The 20,762-nt window shown below is 39.3% G+C and overlaps 3 protein-coding genes and 1 non-coding gene across 8 annotated transcripts; 3 read left to right on the forward strand and 1 right to left on the reverse strand.

The window, feature by feature from the left end:
• The first annotated feature begins 2,066 nt into the window (after window positions 1-2,066).
• On the forward strand, window positions 2,067-7,572 carry LOC121763273 (putative late blight resistance protein homolog R1A-10). Of its 3 annotated transcripts, XR_006042418.1 has the most exons (4): window positions 2,071-2,820; window positions 3,631-5,898; window positions 5,989-6,094; window positions 7,515-7,572. XR_006042418.1 is itself a non-coding variant. In XM_042159256.1 (3 exons), the coding sequence occupies exons 1-3, from the start codon at window positions 2,140-2,142 to the stop codon at window positions 4,655-4,657; spliced, it is 1,488 nt and encodes a 495-aa protein (XP_042015190.1). In that variant the 5' UTR covers window positions 2,067-2,139; the 3' UTR covers window positions 4,658-4,788. The 3 variants fall into 3 exon arrangements, 2 of the variants coding, with proteins under 2 accessions (XP_042015190.1, XP_042015189.1); XM_042159256.1 differs by lacking the exons at window positions 5,989-6,094; window positions 7,515-7,572 and having other exon boundaries at window positions 2,067-2,820; window positions 3,631-4,428; window positions 4,649-4,788; XM_042159255.1 differs by lacking the exon at window positions 7,515-7,572 and having other exon boundaries at window positions 5,989-6,414.
• Window positions 7,573-9,247: 1,675 nt separating this feature from the next.
• Window positions 9,248-13,944, forward strand: LOC121763749 (putative late blight resistance protein homolog R1B-12). 2 transcript variants are annotated; one of them, XR_006042487.1, is made up of 3 exons: window positions 9,248-12,094; window positions 12,179-12,340; window positions 13,808-13,944. XR_006042487.1 is itself a non-coding variant. In XM_042159826.1 (2 exons), the coding sequence occupies exon 1, from the start codon at window positions 9,368-9,370 to the stop codon at window positions 12,053-12,055; it is 2,688 nt and encodes an 895-aa protein (XP_042015760.1). In that variant the 5' UTR covers window positions 9,248-9,367; the 3' UTR covers window positions 12,056-12,094; window positions 12,179-12,497. The 2 variants fall into 2 exon arrangements, 1 of the variants encoding a protein (XP_042015760.1); XM_042159826.1 differs by lacking the exon at window positions 13,808-13,944 and having other exon boundaries at window positions 12,179-12,497.
• A 1,921-nt stretch (window positions 13,945-15,865) lies between these two features.
• Window positions 15,866-20,580, reverse strand: LOC121763501 (glutamate receptor 2.9-like). Of its 2 annotated transcripts, none has more exons than XM_042159523.1 (5): window positions 20,301-20,580; window positions 18,625-19,763; window positions 18,083-18,401; window positions 16,635-17,032; window positions 15,866-16,384 (listed from the first exon to the last, which is right to left on the reverse strand). In XM_042159523.1, the coding sequence occupies exons 1-5, from the start codon at window positions 20,530-20,532 to the stop codon at window positions 15,971-15,973; spliced, it is 2,502 nt and encodes an 833-aa protein (XP_042015457.1). In that variant the 5' UTR covers window positions 20,533-20,580; the 3' UTR covers window positions 15,866-15,970. The 2 variants fall into 2 exon arrangements, with proteins under 2 accessions (XP_042015457.1, XP_042015456.1); XM_042159522.1 differs by having other exon boundaries at window positions 20,274-20,580.
• On the forward strand, window positions 17,978-18,079 carry LOC121766210. Its single transcript, XR_006042941.1, has one exon. It is a non-coding gene; the product is annotated as a U6 spliceosomal RNA (small nuclear RNA).
• Window positions 20,581-20,762: the final 182 nt, after the last annotated feature.

The raw sequence follows: 20,762 nt of genomic DNA on the forward strand, positions 1-20,762 counted from the left end.
CCCGCATGACCCGAGACGGGTTCTTTTTGCGCAGCGTCAAGAGTCCGCGCGGAAAGACGTCGAAAGAGCCTTCGGGGTCCTTCAAGCCCGATTCAACATTGTGAAGGCCCCGGCTCGGCTGTGGTACGTGAATAATATCGCCGACATCATGTTCACGTGTATTATCTTACACAACATGATTATAGCCGACGAAGGGCCGAGGGCGGCTAGCTTCTACGACGAGGATGAAGCCGGAAGCTCAACAGCGAGGTCTCCCCCACGCCGAGGTGAGCATACGACGGTTGGCCAGAGGATCGAGACAAGGCACACAATGCGCGATACCCGAACCCACATTCAGTTACAAGAAGACCTAATCAACCACATGTGGATGAAATTCGGCAACGAGTAGTGGTTTTTTTAATTTTTAGTATTTTAATTATGTAATTTTTAATTTTTAGGCTTTTAATTATGTGGTTTTTATTTTATTTGTCATTTGTAATTTTATTTAGGTTTTTTTAATGAATTTTATTATTATGGAAATGTTATTGTTTAATTGAATTTTAAATTAATTGTGCTCGTCCTTGCGGAAGAGCACAGTTGTGGGTGTTGTGCTCTTGCCAGAGAGCAGGCAGAAAAAGTGGGATCGGGCCCACAACCGTGCCACTGGCAAGAGCACGGTTGTTGATGCTCTAATAGAGATGAACACACGAATTATTTACCTAATTCAATACTATAGGTACGTACCTTGGTTTGGGGCGATGCTGTACCAATGGTTTGACTATATAATTATTGGCTGCCTAGTTTACAATGGAAAAACCAGAACAACTCTATACCACTACTAAGGTCATCCACTACGCTGTCTCTATACCGTCCCTTAATCGTCTCTTAAACTACTATTTGAGGGCCCCACTGTACTTTTTTACTCCATCCCTTAACCAAGGGACAGAATCTGCAACCCTCCGTCCCTTAAATTACTATTCATTCAATTTCATTTTTTATTTTTATTTCCAACCCAATTCAATTAAAACAAACACACTTCATTAAAATTAAAATAACATTACAACATAAAATAAAAATACAACTTAAAATTCAAAAAAATAAAAACAGACATAATTAAAATCCTAAAAAAATAAAATGACATAATTTAAAATACAATTTTATAGAGACATCCTTGAATGTTTTATGTTTCACTTTCGATGTGGGACAAAATCATTCAAGGATGTCTCTATAAAAGAGAAACAACCAAGAATGATTTTATCTCACATCGAAATTCGCAAGCCCATCAAATATATATGGGATATTACGAATTTCTTGTATTCATTTATTTGTAAAAATTGTTTTTAAATATAAAAACAATTTTTATAAATAAAAGCATTATTTTTAAATTCGATTTTTTAAAAAAAAATTGATTTATTGCGGCAGCGTGACGACGCCCACTCGCGGGGGCGTCACGCATGGCGCAGAGGCGCGCCACGGCGCGTGGCGTGACAACCCGTCCCGTGCTCGTATGCACGGGTCGCGGGATGGGATTGGGACGAGACGATGTGCCGCAATGCGTAGCGCGAGCGTTCCGTCCCTCCGCGACGGAACGCGGGACGGTGGCGCGCCACGTTGCGGGTGCCCTAAATATGGAGATACTCCATTTATCCTATAAAAACTAGATACATTTGAGATGATACGAGAATTAATGTATACTGTAATTAGTAAAGTAAGAGAGATGATGAGAAGAATAGTTAAAATAATGTTAGAGGATAGTGAGACTCATATTATTATTTGTGTTTAATGGTGAGCCCTAGTAGTATAAGTGGTAAATAAATTGATGTATATGATAATGAATTGGGAAGAACTTTCTGTAAATGGAAATAAACTATTTTTATGGGACGAATAGAAAAGGAAATTGTTTCTATTTTTACGAAAGCAGTCATAGTTAAGATATATTCGCATAGATGTTATTTCTATATCTTACTTTATCAATCGTAAATTAAAATTAGTGCTATCTTTAAAAGTTCATATTTGTATGGACGAAGTTGTACGTATCATATATAATTATGTATACATACAAAATGTTAGAATTCCCACATCCATCATCATTTATTCTAGAATTGATGACCAACCTCAAAATATGGGATATAATTGAAAAATAATATTTGAGCCGAGTTTATGGCGTCTAATATGGTATCGTCAGTATTTATTAGCAAAACACAATTTAAAAACCTCCAACCACCTACCACCGTCAACGATTCATCCCTCTCCATCACCACCTCCAATTTCAGTCAAGTGATGGCGGCTTACGGTGCAGTGGTTTCTCTTAAGAATACGATTCAGTTTATTGTAGAATCGCCTCGCCTTTTGGTGATTCCTACTGGTCATATCTTAAGACCGGCCTATGAGGCCGTGTGTGACTTGCAGACAGTTCTCGAAAAATTGGAGAAGACCGGCTACAGCAAGATCAGGACGAAGGTCAATGCTTTGGATGACCGAATCAAAGAGGCCGTATGGGAATTCGAAGATTTACTCGAGTCCCATCTCTATCATCAGATTCTTCCACAAGTCGAGACAGATCACTTGTCTTTCTATGGAGATCTACAGAGTCCCCGAAAGAGTGCTGAAATGACGAAGATGGAGGAGGAGGATGATAATGAGGATGATCAGGAGGAGGAGTTTAAGGAGGAGGAGTATAAGGAGGATAAGGAGTTGTATAGTGAGCTGCTATATATGCGAGAGATGATCCATCAGATTCTTCCAGGTCTCAGGCCCAAAGATCGCTTGACTTTCTTTGTGGATCTGCACAGTCTGCAACAAAGTATTGATGAATTTGTGGTAAGGGTGACAGCGATGGCGGTGGAGTACTATGCGGCACGGATACGGATACGCGTATCAGTATCCGAAGGATACGGATACGCGGATACGGCTCTTTCCCAAACAACCCGATACGCGGATACGTTTTAACTATTTTTTTAATAAATAATAATAGTGCATAATAAATTACAAAATAGATATTCTAATGTTATTATACAAATAAAAATAATAAAATTACAAAATATTAAAAGCTAAAGTCAATTTCTTTTATGGTCGATTACACCACATCGATTTTTTGGTTATACTTATCCATATTACCAATAATATTGATCAAAATATTTATTTATAGTTACAAAATTAGACAAAGTTAATGGAGTAATAAATTGGCCCAAAAAATGAGCCCCAAATATACTCCTTTTCCATCGTGACTACTTCTTGCCCAATTCATTCTCCCATTTCCAATTTTCTTCAATCCCTAGTTGAGGCAATAGCGGCGCCTCCCCTTTCTTCTTCTTCTTCTTCTTCTTCATATCCGATTAACTGTCAATTTTGTTCCCAAATCGGATTGAAGTTCGTAAATTGAAAGTTGCGAAGTTCTTCGACAGAGATGGACGTTGATTTCGAAGAGGAGAACCTCAGATCTTTGCAGATAGAGGAGGATGAAGGCCCAATACGGCCCAGCTCGCGGATACGCCGAAGGATACGTATCGAATCTGAGGTTTCCCGGCCCAATACGGCCCAGCTCGCGGATACGCCCAGGATACGTATCGACGGTGTATCCGTCGCGTATCGGTATCGGATACGTATCCGATACGTGATACGGCAACAGGGTGGCGTATCGGTGTTATATAGGTGGAGTACGATATGGAACTGCTGAATATGCCGGAAGAAGAAGGCGAACCTATTTCCTCGAGAATCGATTTTGGTGGAATCGGCTCATACATGGTTGGATTATCTGAAGAATTTGAACAAGTCAGGGATTGTCTTCTTGCAGAGAAAGAAGAGAATTGCTTTGCAATTACTGGGATGGCAGGAGTTGGGAAGACAACTTTGGCTAAGAAAATATTCGACGAGCCATTGATTCAGGGACATTTTGAGCTTCGAGCATGGGTCAAAGTGGGCAGAAAATGTGCACCGAGTGATGTACTACGAGGCGTTCTGGCTCAAGTGGATCCCAACACTCAAGACCAAATGCTTACCCAAGGAGACGATGATGACGACCTGAAATTAGTTGGAGTCCTGGAAGACATATTGAAGGATAAGAAATGTCTCATTGTGTTGGATGATGTATGGGAATGGGACACACGACATTTGATTGATAACTTGCCACAGGAGGATGTACGAATCTTGCTTACAAGCAGGTTCAGAATTGAAGAATCTCCAAATCAAGTAGTAGTACGCTTGTTGAATGAAGAAGAAAGTAAGAAATTGCTTTGTGAAAAGGTGTTCGGTGAAGAGGATTTCCCTCCTCACCTTAAGAAATTGGGAGAGAAGATTGCCAAAAAATGTGAAGGTCTTCCACTTATGATAGTCACAGTTGCAGAGCTCCTATCCGAAGTAGACAAGACCCGGGAATTGGAATACTGGACTGAGGTAGCCGAAAAACAACATAATTCAGTTTTTGTGGATGCATATAATCAAATATCAAAGGTATTTTTCCCAAGCTATGACTATTTACCTCAATTTTTCAAAATGATTTTTCTCTATATGGGATCTTTCCCTCCATATTGTGATATTGAAATAGGCGATCTCATTCGTCGATTGAGAGCTGAAGGGTTTCTTGAATCGATTGGAGAAGGAACTTTGGAAGATTCTATAGTTAAATGCTTTAAAATTCTTTGTCATTGGCATAATCTTATTTTATATGAAGGAAAAATAAAATCTTGGTTCTCAAAGGGGGAGTTTCGGGTGCATTCGTGTTGGCAATACGTGTGTAAGAAAGAAGCTAGTAAGATCAAGTTTTTGCATGTTCTACAAAGTTGCGATGATGTTATGAAAGGCCAGCGGCGGTTGTGTGCCCATCATAACACTTTATTTGCCTTCAAACAAGTGTATGATTCAATAAAAAGTAGTTGTGCATCCACTGCCCGTTCTCTCCTTTGTTTGGGTCCTTACCACCAATATCCGGTCCCAATACATGATATGGATTTCAAGTTGCTCAGGGTGTTAGACGCTCATGAGGTCCGATTTTACCGTATCCCACTTGATATTATGAAACTAGTTTCTCTAAATTATCTTGCCCTAACTTGCAATGGAGAGATCCCTGTTTCCATATCCAACCTTTTTCACCTTCAGTCATTGACTATCCATCCACATATAAACATTAAAAAGCGTGGGGCTCCGTTATACATGCCGATGGTAATATGGGACATGCCAGAGCTACAACATATTAGTATCTTCGGAAGAGACCTACCAACCCCAAAGTCTGATGCTGCGTTGGAAAAACTCTTTAGTCTTTTTGGTGTCAGTGCCAAGAGTTGCATAAGAAAAAATCTCAAGAAAATCCCTAATTTAAGGATGTTAGAAATCATGATGGAGTTGAAGCCTTATGATGATGACGATGATATCAACCCACTGAGTGGCTTGGAATACATCTCAAAGGAACTCCACAAGTTGCAACTACTTTCATATAAAGTAATGAACCCTGACATGAGGTATCAGTCTATAGTTCCTCTTTCAATGTTCCCATCAAGTCTTGAATTTTTGACGTTGAGTGGCTTAGGGTGTCCTTGGAAGCACATGAATGACATTGGTTCGCTGCTACCAAATCTTAAGAACCTCGAGTTAAATCACTATGCCTTTTGTGGCCCAGAGTGGAATATAGAATCAGGGTGTTTTTTGACACTTAATACACTTGTTATTGAAGACACTGATTTGATGCAATTGAGACCTCAACATGGAAGCCTCCCAAAGCTTGAACTCCTAAGCATAAGGCATTGCTACAAATTACAACAAGTCGATTGGACTTGTGATCCCTCAATGGTCACAAAGCCTACAATTGAATTGGTTGAGTGTAGTCCTTCAGTTGTCGCTTTCTCCGAGAAATTAAGACCTCACTTTAAAGTTCGTTGCCATTCTTCTTTTTGAGATGAGAAGTCGTAGCCAGAGCTTGGTTAACAGGTTAGATTTCCTACTTCATTTAATTTGTACAAACCGCATCAACTCATTTCGTTCTTAACTAAAATGCTAATGCTTGTGCTTGTGGTGAAGATGAAGTTGCACCAAGCTTCCTTGCAAAACATGATCGGCTTCCGAAGATTGGAATGGAGAAGTGTTTTTGACTCCTCGTTGGTGGCCTTACTTCAACGTAGAACACGTGAGTCGATTTGATAATAAATTTGCTTCATATTCTTCATCCTGAGATGCAAATCCTTATGTGAAGAAAGCTTGAACCAACTATGTGAGTGCAGTTGATGGATTTGTTTAGTATGATGTTTTATGTTGGTGTTGGAAGAAAATGAGAGAGATATGCCATCTTCAATATATCTTCTCTTCTTTGACACTTTGTTGATTGACTCCTTCCATTCTTGGATGCTTCCTGCTCACGATTTTTTGTTTTGTTTTGCAATTAGTGTTGGCTTTGTGTGATTATAGATTAATATTGAATTGAAGTATGCAATCTTCTTTATTTTTTCTTGTGTGTTTTGGTCAGTTTAAAGATTAATTTTCGCACCTATGCATAAATTTAACAGTTTTGAATGTTCTGAATGGTTCAGTGTACTCATTTATGCCTCGTTTGGTAGCCGAATGAAATCTGTATGTTAGTTAATGTAATTGAGATAAATTATTTAGTTTAGCATTAATAAACTGACTTGAGTGAATATTTGGTATGCTTGATAGGAGTAGCAAATAAAACAGATATTTTAACTCTATCTTTGGTACAATAATTTTTTACTATTTAAGTTTAAATTCTAGCACAGAGAAGGGCGAAAAGTTTGAGGACAATAAGGTAATTTAATGTTATATTAGAAACGGCACGACTGCTGTGCTAAATAGCAATCCTAGTAATACTCTCTCCGTCCCATAAAAATATGTGCACTTTTCAGTTTTTGTCCGTCTCACAAAATTATGTGTATTCTATTTTTAGAAAGTTATATCAATTTAATAATATAAGTCTCACTATTCACTAATAGGGCTGGCAATTTTTGACACGACACGATAACACGACACGAACCGGCACGAAAATAATGGGTTTGGGTCAGAGCTTATTGGGTTCGTGTCCTTATAGGGTCGACCCGTTAAGGACACGAAAATTTCGTGTCGTGTTCGTGTCGTGTTCGTGTCTGGTTCGTGTTATCCGTTAACAATACGTGTCCGTGTCGTGTCCGTGTCGTGTTCGTGTTATCTGTTAAGAAATAATATTTTAATATTTTTAATTGTTATTATTTTCATTTTTAATAGGTTTAACCGTTATCAGGTCGTGTTGTTATCGAGTCGTTATCGTGTCATCTCGTGTACGTGTTGTTATCGTGTCGTGTTGACCCGAATTGGTTCGTGTCGTTAATGGGTTCGTGTCGTGTTCGTGTCTGAGGGTTTCGTGTCGTGTTTGTGTTCGTGTTTGAGATTTTCTTAACGGGTCGTGTTCGTGTTTGTTGTTATCGTGTTCGTGTCGTTATCGTGTCGACACGATAACGACCCGACACGCACGATTTGCCACCCCTATTCACTAACACTACTTTAACTACCATTCTTCCCATCTCTCTTACTTTACCAATTTTGTCTTATTCCCATGTCAGATCCATTGCCATATTTCTATGGAACGGAGGGACTATGAAAGAAGAAAAGTAGGAGAGATAAAAAGATAATAAAGTAAGAGGGAGGAAATAAAATAAGAGAGATAAATATATTATATTTTCTCAAAAAAGAGAAGAAATCAATCACTTAGGGGCTTCTTGGTATGATGGAATGGAATGAGGAGGGAATGGAATGGAGATGAGAATGGAATGAAGGTGAGAATGGAACGGGGATTCCATTCCATTCTTGTGCTTGGTAAGTACAAGGAATGCAAAAGGAATGGAATTGTTATTCCTTGATTAATTCAATTCCTATGTTTAATAACTACAAATTAATATAGAAATATGTTTAAAACTTCACACACTACACACACTATACACACTACACACACTTTGCAGACTACACACATTACAAACACTACACAGTTCACACACTGCACACATTTCACACACCACACATTTAACATACTACACACTTCACACAATTCACACACTACAAACACTACTCACATTTCACACATTTCAAGTTTCTTATTTTGGAATTTTTTTTTCAATTTTAGATTTTTTTTATCCAAACTGAACCGAATCGAAAAACTGAAAATTTTCAAAAGTTTAAACTGAATCAAACTGAAAAACTGAACTAAATTTGAAATTTTAGATTATGTGAAGTGTGTGTATTTCGTGTCAAATTTGTAAGTGTGTATATTTTGTGTAGTGTGTTTTTTTTGCGTGTAATGTGTGTAGTGTGTGAAATGTGTGAAATGTGTGAAGTGTGTGAAATGTGTGAAATGTGTGAAGTGTGTAGTGTGTAGTGTGTGTAGTGTGTGAAATATGTGAAGCGTGTGTAGTGTGTGAAATATGTGAAGTGTGTGTAGTGTGTGAAGTGCGTGTAGTGTGTGAAGTGGGTGTGGATTTTTCAATTATTAAAAATTTTAAAATTATAATTTTATTATAAAATTGTGATGATATTAAATTTAAATATAATATAAAATAATATTTATATAATTTTGTTAAAATTTAAAATAAGAAGAAAGGAATATGAAATGGAATGACCATTCCTTAGCTAAATGGATGAAATGGCTATTCCCATGTGGAATGAAATGATAATTACAAATGAAATGGTGATTTCTAAAAAAAAAATTATCAAGCAAAGGAATGGAATAAAGGTAGGAATATCATTCCATTCCCCGTACCAATATGGAGTATCCAACAATATGTATTTCAGATTGTTTCCTCAGCCGGCCTTAAATTAGTTTTGTGTTAGCAATGTTGACTTCAGTAATTGAGTAGGTTCGGAGGTTTGGTAATATATTCTCTCCGTTGTATATAAATATAAATATTTTAAATTTCATCCATTTAATAAAAATATAAATTTTTAAATTTCATCCATTTAATAAAAATATAAATTTTTAAATTTCATCCATTTAATAAAAATAGTCCCTTCTATATTTATTAATTCATCTCTTTCTAAGGAAGCGAATGGATTTGGTCCCCTGTTCTCTTCAGAGCAAGGGTAGCTGTATTTTATAACAAATAAAAATAATATTTAATATTATAATTTATGAATTATATATTAAGCTGTATCAAACAACATCTCTACTGCTAATCATGCATTAAAATTTGTAATCCTAAAAAATTCAATTTAACTTATCATCCATCATCAATTGATTAATTGACCAACCTCAAAATATGGGCATCCATCCTATCGATATAATTGAAAAATAATATTTCAGGTGAGTTTATGGCGTCCATTATTTTATGGTATCCTCAGTCGATACAGCAAAACACAATTTCAACTACCCCAACCTCCACCTACCACCGTCACCGATTCCTCCCTCTCCGATTTCAACCAAGTGATGGCGGCTTACGGCGCAGTGATTTCTCTCAAGAACACGATCCGGTTTATTAAAGAAGCGCCTCGTATTTTGATGATTCCTAGTGCTCATATCTTACAACCCGCGTACGACGCCATGGTTCTCTTGCAGAAAGCTCTGCTACAGCTGGATTCCACCGGCTACAGTAAGATCCGGACGAAGGTGAATGCTCTGGATGAACGAATCAAACACACCATATGGGAATTCGAAGATTTACTCGAACCTCATCTGTATGAGCAGATTCTTTCACAGCTCCAAGGCTCATCATCAGCAAGTGAGACAGATCACTTGTCTTTCTCTGTAGTTGTGCAGAGTCTACAACAAAGAGTTGATCGGTTCCTTCCAGCGCTCAGTGCGAGAGATCGGTCGAGATTTCGCTTGCCTTTCTTTGTGACTCTGCTTAGTCTGTACGAAAGCATTCAACAATTTGTCTCTAGGGTGAGAGTGATGACGGTGGAGTACATTATTGAGCTGCAGAATATGCCTGAAGAAGAAGGCGAACCCATTTTCTCAAGAATCGATTTTGGTGGAATCAACTCGAAGATGGTTGGATTATCAGATGAATTTGAAGAAGCCCGGGTTTCTCTTCTCGCAAAAGATGGTGACGAGTGCTGCCTTGCACTTACTGGGATGGCAGGAGTTGGAAAGACAACGCTTGCTAAGAAAGTGTTTGACGATCCATTGATTCAAACACACTTCGAGCATCGAGCATGGGTCAGAGTGGGCAGAAAATGTGAATTGAATGAAACATTACGATGCATTCTGGCCCAAGTGGATCCCAACACTCGCGACCAAATGGTTATCCAAGGAGACGATGAGAAATTGGCTGGACTCTTGGATGAGAGATTGAAGGATAAGAAATGTCTCATTGTGTTGGATGATGTATGGAAATGGGATACGCGACTATTGGATAACTTGCCAAAGGGGAAGGTTCGGATCTTTCTTACAAGCAGGTTCAAAATTGAGGATTCTCCGAATCAAGAAGTGCGCATGTTGAATGAAGAAGAAAGTAAGAAATTACTTGGTGAGAAGGTGTTCGGTGAAGAGGGTTTCCCTTCTTGCCTTAAGAAATTGGGAGAGAAGATTTCCGAAAAATGTGAAGGTCTTCCACTTATGTTAGTCACAGTTGCAGAGCTTCTATCCAAAGAAGACAAGAGCCTAGAATGTTGGACTGAGGTGGCCGAAAAGCAACACAATTCAGTTTTTGTAGATGCATATGATCAAATATCAGAGGTATTATTCCCAAGCTATGACTATTTACCTCAATGTTTAAAAATGTTTTTTCTCTATATGGGATCTTGCCCTCCATATTGTGATCTTCAAATAAGCGATCTCTTCCACCGTTTGAGAGCTGAGGGGTTTCTTGAACCGATTGGAAATAAAACTTTGGAAGAGTTTGTGGCCCAATGCATGGGAAATCTTGCTACCTGGCATCATCTTGTTATTTATCAATTCAATGCACACTCTTGGTTCTCGAAGAAGGAGTGTCGCGTGCATTCTTGTTGGCAGCACGTGTGTAAGAAAGAAGCTAGTAAGATAAAGTTTTTGCATGTTTTACAGAGTTGTGATGATGATGTGAAAGACCAGAGGCGGTTGTGCACCCATTGCAACTCTTTATTTGCCTTCAAACAAGTGTATAATTCAATAAAAAGTACTTGCGCATCCACCGTCCGTTCTCTCCTTTGTTTGGGTCCTTACCACCAATATCCGGTGCCAATACATGCTATGAATTTCAAGTTGCTAAGGGTATTAGATGCTTTTAATGTCCGATTTTACCATATCCCACTTGATATTATGAAACTAGTTAATCTAAATTATCTTGCCCTAACTTGCAATGGAGAGCTCCCTATTTCCATATCCAATCTATTTCACCTCCAATCCTTGACTATCTATCCACATGTAAACATTAAAAAGCGCGGGGCTCCGTTATACGTGCCAGTGGAAATATGGGACATGAAAGAACTGCACCATATTCACATCTTCGGAAGAGACCTACCAACCCCCAGATCTGATGCTACTTTGGACAAACTCTCTAGTCTTTTTGGTGTTAGTTCCAAGAGTTGCATTAGAGAAAATCTCAAGAGAATCCCTCATTTAAAGTCATTAGAAATTATGATGGAGTTGAAGCCTTATGATGACGACGATGATATCAACCCATTGAGTGGCTTGGCTTATATCGCAAAGGAACTCCACAAGCTGTTCATTCTTACGTACAAAGTAATGAACCCTGACATGAAGCATGGGTGTATGGTTCCTCTCTCAATGTTCCCATCAAGTTTGACAAAGTTGAATTTGAGTGGCTTAGGGTGTCTATGGAAGCACATGAATGACATTGGTTCGTTGCTACCAAATCTTAAGAGCCTCGAGTTAACACACTATGCCTTTCAAGGCCCAGAGTGGAATATAGAAGTAGGGTGTTTTTTGAAACTTAAGACACTTATTATTGAGGACACTGATTTGGTGCGATTGAGACTTCAACATGGAAGCCTCCCAAGTCTTGACCTCCTAAGCATAAGGCATTGCTACAAATTACAACAAGTCGATTGGACTTGTGATCCCTCAATGGTCACAAAGCCTACAATAGAATTGGTTGAGTGCAGTCCTTCAGTTGTCGCTTTCTCTGAGAAATTAAGACCTCACTTTAAAGTTCGTTGCCACTCTTCTTTTTGATATGAGAAGTCATAGCCAGACTCCGAGCTTGGTTAACAGGTTAGATTTCCTACTTCATTTAATTTGCACAAACCACTTCAACTCATTTCTTTCTTAACTAAAATGCTTGTACTTGTGGTGAAGATGGAGTTGCACCAAGCTTCCTTGCAAGTGGAGAAGTGTTTTTGACTCCTCGTTGGAGGCCTTACTTCAACGTAGAACGTGAGTCGATTTGATAATAAATTTGCTTCATATTCTTCATCCTGAGGTGCAAATCCTTATCTGAAGAAAGCTTGAACCAACTATGTGAGTATAGTTGATGGATTTGTTTAGTATGATGTTTCATGTTTGTGTTGAAAGAAAATTAGAGACATGCCATCTTTTTTCTGCAATTAAACCTCTACTACTTGTTTGACACTCTGTTGATTGACTCCTCCATCCATTCTTAGATGTTTCCTGCTCACTTTTTTGTTTCTGTTTTGCAATTAATAGTTTTTTTTATCTCCTTCTGAGGTTTAATATATACTAGTACTATTACCTTTTGGTAAATATGTGTGTTCAGATTAATATTGAAGTATACAATCCTTCTTTATTTTTTTCTTTAAGTCATTTTACAAGTGGCTATACAAGTATAAGTATGAATTTAAAAGATTAGTCTCTACATAAATTTAACAATTTTGAATGGTTTAGTATACTCTTTTATTCCTCGTTTTCTTAATTGGATTTTCAATATAGATTGATTAATTTATTTAACACATTAAAACATGAAAGTAATACTGACCTAGGAGAAATACTGTTATCATAATTATCGATTTCAATTGGGCCGGCCCACCGAATTTTGGGTCACCCCTTCTCGGGTTGCAGTTGAAAATATTTTAACCCTAACCTTAAATATTCAACTTTTCGGCTAGCCCATCGGGCCATTAGTTTCACCCAGTTTTACATTCTTACTTACTTTGCCACAATGTAGGCCCAATTCAATATTAGCTTCAATTGGGCCTTTCTTCACTTATATTAATAGGTTATAGGTCAAACAGCATCCTCGTCCCCTTCTTGTTAGAAGGGCATGGATACTTTACTAAATGAATATATTTTGTTTTAATAAATAAAATTTGGAATTAATTAAAATTAAAATAAAAAAGAAACTAAATAAATAAATATAAAAAAAATTATTAATAAATAACAAAAAATCAAAACAAAACTTAAGGTCTCAAACTCTGTTTTTCGGTTATCAAAAAAATACACCCCTAGTCCCCTATACACATAATATTCGAGTATATAAGGAAAAGAATGTCTGCATGCCATTACAAGAGTGTCACAAAATCGCAAATTATTTATAATTTGCCAAATTTCTTGTAATTAAATAGGGTAGGGTGGGGTGCGTTATATTATTAACTATTTAAGTTGTTGACTCTGCTAACTCATCAATGCAGTGTATTAAAAATGTCAACACATAATATCAACACATTTTATTGAAATTCAACAAATTTATGTGTTGACATTTTTAATAGCGTTGATGAGTTAGTAGAATTAGCAACTTATGCAGTGTATTAAAAATGTCAACACATAATATCAACACATTTTATTGAAATTCAACAAATTTATGTGTTGACATTTTTAATAGCGTTGATGAGTTAGTAGAATTAGCAACTTAAATAGTTAGAAATTGCTCACACCCCTTAGACTAGGATATGTAATTTATGTATGCTATAACAATTTGGATTTCCCCTATTTTACCCTTACTTAGTGGCAAACTGTCATTGCTTGACTCAGGGATTTACCAGATGGGGTACTGCAGCCGTGAATGTCGGCATCGATCGATGGACTATAGGAACTGTTGATAAGAGGAATGAATTAACCCATTTTGGGGACATACAGGTTCTAAGTACACAAGATCTGACGCTTTGTCGCCCCCATGTCGGAGTGTGTCGTATTACTCTTCAATTTGGTGCAGCCGACGGAATCCACATATTTGACCCAGGAGCAGGAGCCTTTGAGTCAGATGTCAATCGCAATTCTTTTCGCCAGTTTATGAGCTTATCCTCCAACGTTTTTTCACCCTTCGCCTTGAGGACAAGGTGATTTTTATGAGTGGGGGAGTTGATAGGGACCTCAACACCCACTCCGAAAGCACCAAAAGTCGGGCAACCCAGCAAGAGGGACTCAATTCACACTCTCGTCACATCCAACCGAGGCCCAACAGCTCGATACTGTGGCTTCACGACTGCCGGCCCAATCATTCCCATGCAGCCCAGATGTCGAGTAGAGCCCATCCTAGCAGAAGACGTCAAAAGCACATCTCACCAAATCTGAAGATATCATCACAAGATATTTCTTATTCTAAGTCAAGGATTTGGTGTATATCAATATCATTATCTCTCATATCTTTTAGTTATTTAGTCATTCTAGATTATATAAATTAGTGGTTGTTTAGCATTATTTTCATTGAAAAATAAAGTTAATTACTTATTCTCATTCCCGATTCGGCGGAAATCGCCCCCTAGCACTTCAACTAGGGTTTATCTTCCTTTTGTCCCGTGTGCTCAATCCCGATAGAACAAGGTTCTATCATCATGCTAGAGTACATTCACTAGAATAGATGACTTGGGAGTAACGAATACAGTATATAGTACTATTATTTCCAATACTTAATGAGGGAGTATCACTATTAGTTGAATTAAATTGTATGGTATTAAAAATTGGATATCATTGTATGTGTTGACCTAGATGATAGTATCCTCAACAAAATCAAGAATTCACAATCGTTGAATCAACGTTTGGAAGACTATATGATGAACTGCTCAATAATGCTTTTAGATCTCGTATAATCTTGTTCTATACGGATCAAGTCTAGAATTAGATCCAGATTCTTTGTTTTCAATGAAAGACTTTCGCGTGCATTCTTGCTGGCAGCACTTGTCTTGTGTAGGAAAGAAGCTAGTAAGATCAGGATTTTACATGTTCTGCAAAGCCGCGATGATGTTATGAAAGACCAACGTCGGTTGTGTGCCCATTTTCATACTTTATTTGCCTTCGAACAAGTGTATGATTCAATAAAAAATGATTGTGCACCCACGGTTCATTCTCTCCTTTGTTATGGTCCTGACCACCAATAATATCCGATACCAATAGATGCCATGGATTTCAAGTTGCTTAGGGTACTAGATGCTCTTAAGGTCCGGTTTTACCATATCCCACGTCAAATTAAGAAACTAGTTTGTCTAAAGTACCTTTCCCTAACTTGCATCGAAGAACTCCCTATTTCAATATCCAACCTTTTTCACCTTCAAGACTTGATTATCCATCCACCTATGAACATTAAAAAGCGTGGAGTTCTATCATATATTCCGGTAGAAATACGGGACATGCTAGAACTACAACATATTAGGATTTGCGGAAGAGACCTACCAACCCCTAATTCTGAAGCTACTTTCGACAATCTCTCAAGTCTTTTTGGTGTGAGTGTTCAAAGTTGCACTACAAAAATTCTCAACAGAATCCCTAATTTAAAGAGCTTCGTGATTCTGATGGACTTGAAGCCTTATGATGATGACGATGATAGCAACTCATTGAGTGGTTTACGGTTCGTTGCCACTCTTCGTTTTGAGATGAGAAGTCGTAGCTAGACTCTCAATTTGGTTAGCAGGTTAGCATTCCTACATTTAATTTTCATGTACGCTCACATCCTATATTCATTTATCGTTTTTATCAGGCAAATGAGAGAGCAAAAGGGGTCAAGTGTCGCCATATCCCATCATTTCAGCTATATTACAATGTTGTTTCTTGAATCTAATTATCTTTATACACTATGAGTGAGAATAATGTGTTTGCTAAAGCAAGAAAACATTCATTTTCTTACATCTTGAAATGAAAATTTATTTACAAACACAAATAATTAGGCATGTGGTATATACTAAAATCACAAACTAGTCTACACTACGTTGATACACTTGTTTCATCAGATGTAGATGTAACATATATGACACGAACCGAATTCGTATCACGACGAACACCAAAATATGTAGACCCAAATCTTGCGCAACACTCTCTGATCACTACCATCGAAGCCCACACCGCATCGAGAAAACTGGTCCACCTCGCCCTCGCCAAACGAACGACCGCAACGGCGAATGCAAAACCTAGGATGCAACCTAGGATCAAGAACAAGCCGGAGAATGGACCGGGGCCTAATCTTATGTCGTCAGCCGCCTCCTGCGAGGATGCCAACGACGAAGTGCAGTTGGAGTGATGGAGCATGTTCTGCTCCAATGTGTCAACATGTCCACTCTGTGATACTTTGAGTATTGCTTCTGATATATCGATTGCTAATGGAGACCCCTTTTGGAATGCCTGGTCATGTACAAATATATACAAAATCAACAAGAAAATTTCTAAAATGTGACTTGTTTTTCTTTTCGGGTCGTCCCACAAAAAAGGATATAGCCACTCGATTCGAGTGAAACTCAAAAGTACAACTTTTATATTTACGTTATTATATTCATTCAGTTCCTATTTTTGTTCTGTTTCATCATACCAAGCATGTCCTAAGAGTAAGAGAAAACTGTAGGAAAAAAAGGATGAGAAGTTGATAGTATCTTACAAATCCAAAGCCACCTAGTTTGAAACTAGGCCCCGATGCAATGTAGCCGTTGCAATACTTGGCAAGGAACACTTTGGCATGTGGCGCGACGAAGAAGGCGGCTTTGATCTCACCGTTGTCTAAAGCGCGTGAATACTCATCAATGGAATTGATCGGCTTGATATTATTGGGTTTGAAGTTTAGGACATTGATGAGATAACCACAAATAAAGGAATTGGCATTGCATCCTACAGCTGCGTTGGAGTTCCTTAAAACGTCTATCTCCCTCACAGATGGCTCCAATCTCGGAACGGTCATCATCGAGCTTAGGACAGCCGTGAAACTCGCTCCCACCACGAAAGTCACACATATCCACACCGCCAACACAAGCTTGGATGTTGGGTTCTTGATGTTCTCTCCTGCGATAAAACACGGAGTTCACTGTATTAGTATTGAGCTCATTATCCCTTAAGGGCATTAGCAATGGGGCGCCCTAAGGCGCGCCCTAAGGCGCGCCCTATGGCGCGCCACGTCAGCAGTTTTATCCTCCTACCTCCCCACCTGCAGTGGGGCGCCCTAAGGCGCGCCCTAAGGCGCGCCCTATGGCGCGCCACATCATCATTTTATTTATTTGTTTAATTGATTTAAATGTTTTCAACTAACAATTAATAACGAGTAAATAAAAAGGTCGAAATAACAAACGGGGACACATTAATAAAAAAAGAAGTTACACCGTTCAACTTACAAAAAAAAAAACTAAGTCGGTGCAATTCCCAACTTCCGACGCAGTTCATCTATCAATGCCCGGAGGTATTCGGCTTCGTCGGGGTCGGTACACTTCTTGAGGGCCTTGTGCGTCTCCAACAACGTCCTCGCCATCGACGCTGTCCTATCGTCCGTGTACGCGACCAAACCGCGTGCCATCGTCCGCGACCTATCGTCCGTGTACGCCACAATGGGGAGGACGATGGCGCGCCCGATGCCTATCGTCCGCAGCCATCGTCCGTGTACGCCACAATGGGGCGGACGATGGCGCGGACGATAGGCATCGGGCGCGCCATCCTCCGCGCCCTTAGTATCGGCCGCGACGATCGTCCGCGACCTATCGTCCGTATCCGCAATGGGCGCGGACGATCGATGGCGCGGACGATGCGCGCCATCGGGCGTGCCATCGTCCGCCCATTGCGGATGGCCTAATATGACCTACATACTGACCAAATATGAGAACTCAACTTAAAAGACTAGCCTCATAGAAACCAACTCATTTGGTCTATAAATCCCACATCTGTTTTCTTACATAACTAACATAAGACAAATTTGAAGTGAGCCTTAAGCATAAAGGGAAGATTGGGAACATTCCATAAGTTCCTCGGGGACATCCAATAAAATTGGAACGAATGTGAGAAGATTAACATGGGCCATATGTAAGGATCACACGCACAAATCGAGAAACTGTAACCTATACTCACTTTGTGACAAGGAGATTATGGTGACTGAGAGCCAGAGAATAGAGCAGATAGTTTGGAGAATGGAATTTCCGGTGAATTGGTCGTTGCCGGCTGCGAATTCGCTGAGCCAGATGACGAATCCGGTGGTCGTGCTGACAGCGGCGAGCTGCAGCCACATCATCTTGGTGAAGGGGTTCAAAGCTATAAATTTGGAGTCTTTAAGTCCGGGTTTCACCGTCACCACCATCACCAGCCCCGACTCTATATAAGGCTGTGAAAACTCCACATAAACGTACCGGGTTGCCATTATTTCTGTGTCACCTACTGCTGCATCAAAGCTCTATTGCCACAGATTAAAAGAATATTGAATGGAACAGAGTATTTCTTTTATGTATATTATTCTCTTTTACTTTATTCTATTATCACTTATTTTTTCTCATATTTTATCTTTCTTACTTAATACTACACTATAAACAATTTCTTAAATTTAGCCAAAAAAGAAGCGATTCAATTAACAAAAGTAAAACAGGGGAAAAACAGAGGAAAAACAGAGGAAGTACTACCTTGTTGTGAACTTGGGCAACCATTTCATCGTAGGAGCCATTAAAGGGAACCAATTCATAGTGAAGATCGTACGCCAGTTTCTTCACCGCAGCTTCGAAAACCTCGATCGAAAATCCGGTGATCCGAGTCGAATTCCGGCCGGAATCATACGTGACCTTCACGAACTGATTGAACATGCCTCTAGCAGGAACGCCGATCCTCAACGGCCTCTCTCTGCTCCCCAAGCTCCACCCTTTCGGAACCGACCGCTCTCCGCCAGGCCAGAAGATCGAATGCAGTTGATCGCCGGAGAAACCCAACTCCGGCGACCACACCGCCACTTCTCTGTAGCTCTTACCGATCACATTCACAATGTGGAAAACCGGCTTTTGCGAGAGGAAGCCGTTCTTGAAGATTAATTTTCCACTCAGGAATTCGGAATCTTCGCCGGCGCCGGCGCCAGCGAAGACGGCGTCGTAGGCGCGGAGGGCGTATATGCTCGGCGTCGGATTTTCTTCTGATGGAAAACTGGATTCGTACTTTCTTTTGAATTTGGATTTAAACGCTTTGAAATTGTTGTGATTAGTTGAATAATCTGATTTTATGGCAAGAACTCCTTCCATGTTGAGTAAAAGCGATGAATCGGCGGAATCTAGAAGATTCGAGATCTCGTCCGCCACGATCCAGACGAAGCCCTTCTCCAGCAATCCCAAAACCCGAGCTTTCTCGAACAAGATCGCTGCGAACTCGTAAGAGCAATGCATGACGACGAAGATCCTCGAGTTGGTGGCGCCGATCACCTTTAACAACTCGCTCTCGATGGATGCGTGGGGGACGGGGGCGGTGGCGTGGAGATCGATGGAGATGTCGAGGGCGTGGAGAGCGCGGGAGAGGGGGAGGAAGAGGGTTGGGTCCTGGGAGATGGAGATGAGATTTTTCCAGTGGAAATGGGCGATGAGTGAGGCGATGCATCGGATTTGGTGGGCCGCGGGGAGGGTCATCTGGTTGAAGGACGGGGGAGGTTGCGGTGGAGGTGAGGCGGCCGGGGAGAGGGAGATGATGGGTGGTGGGTTTTTGAGGTGGGAGAGGAATGCGGCTTGTTCGGGTGTTAGGGTTCCGATGATCGTGTCGATGTGTTCGTGGTTAATGAGATTCAGTGCTGCGTACGTTTGAAAATATTCGTGTCAACAACCAATAACAAAATAGGTTGATAATAAATTGTACAGTACTATTACTGACCGGAAATTGAGTGAGTTTTTTTATTGACATTCCTATGTAATTCATTTTGTGCACATTTTATTAGTAACTATGGACTATTGGTTATGAATAAAAAGTTGTTTTAAGTTATGACTATATCTATTCATAATAATTCACATTGCAAGAGTCTTGAGCATTAATTCATTGATTCATAATTGAAAAAATAAGTCAACTATGCACATATATACACATTACTTCCCTCCAAGTAAAAAGAACTAACATAATTCTTGAATTTTTCATGACTATATAGGAAACACATGTAAAATCTCCCTACACCTTAAGTCAAATTTCACCTATAACTTCATAACTTCGAAGACGAGGCCCTCTATTCCAAAATCGATTTTATTTCCAATCTCCTAAATATAATTGATTAAGCAAAATCATAAACAAAACTAAGTAAAGAATTTCGTACCAGCAGAAGCAGCAAGAGCTGAATTACCATGTAAATCTTTGATGTGCAAAACCAAGTTCAAACAATGGCTCAAATCTTTGGCAGCCATTGACATGGCTATCTTCTGCTCTTTTCCGATTCTCGAGCTCCCATCGATGATTACTCCCACGCTCACATTGGCCCCACGAGGTTGCAGCTCCGGACATACCATGGATTTCAATGAGATCGTCGACTCCACCAACCAGCATGACACAAATAGTAAGAGGTGGAGAGTATGCATTCCCGAAGAAGGATCAAAACAATTTCCGCCAATTTTGAGGGAAGTGTTGCAAATTAATGAGAAATTGGAACATCCAACCACTTTATTTTGATTCCTCTACCTTATATTGACTTTTTATTATATAATAATTTTTTTATTAAGTACATCCAACCACTTTAATTTGATTCCTCTACCTTATATTGACTTTTTATTATATAATAATTTTTTTATTAAGTATATATCTAGTAGAA

Source organism: Salvia splendens, chromosome 14, assembly GCF_004379255.2.
Source record: "Salvia splendens isolate huo1 chromosome 14, SspV2, whole genome shotgun sequence".
NCBI lineage: Eukaryota > Viridiplantae > Streptophyta > Magnoliopsida > Lamiales > Lamiaceae > Salvia > Salvia splendens.

Bases quoted from the DNA above. Each gene is read 5' to 3' on its own strand.
- LOC121763273 (XM_042159255.1), top strand. From the start codon at position 2,140: ATGGCGTCTAATATGGTATCGTCAGTATTTATTAGCAAAACACAATTT. The intron at 2,821-3,630 runs GTGGAGTACTAT...GGTGTTATATAG, and splicing joins TAAGGGTGACAGCGATGGCG to GTGGAGTACGATATGGAACT.
- LOC121763501 (XM_042159522.1), bottom strand. From the start codon at position 20,532: ATGCATACTCTCCACCTCTTACTATTTGTGTCATGCTGGTTGGTGGAG. The intron at 19,764-20,273 runs GTACGAAATTCT...AAACGTACGCAG, and splicing joins AGCTCTTGCTGCTTCTGCTG to CACTGAATCTCATTAACCAC. The intron at 16,385-16,634 runs GTAAGATACTAT...GTACATGACCAG, and splicing joins AACTAGGTGGCTTTGGATTT to GCATTCCAAAAGGGGTCTCC.
- LOC121763749 (XM_042159826.1), top strand. From the start codon at position 9,368: ATGGCGGCTTACGGCGCAGTGATTTCTCTCAAGAACACGATCCGGTTT.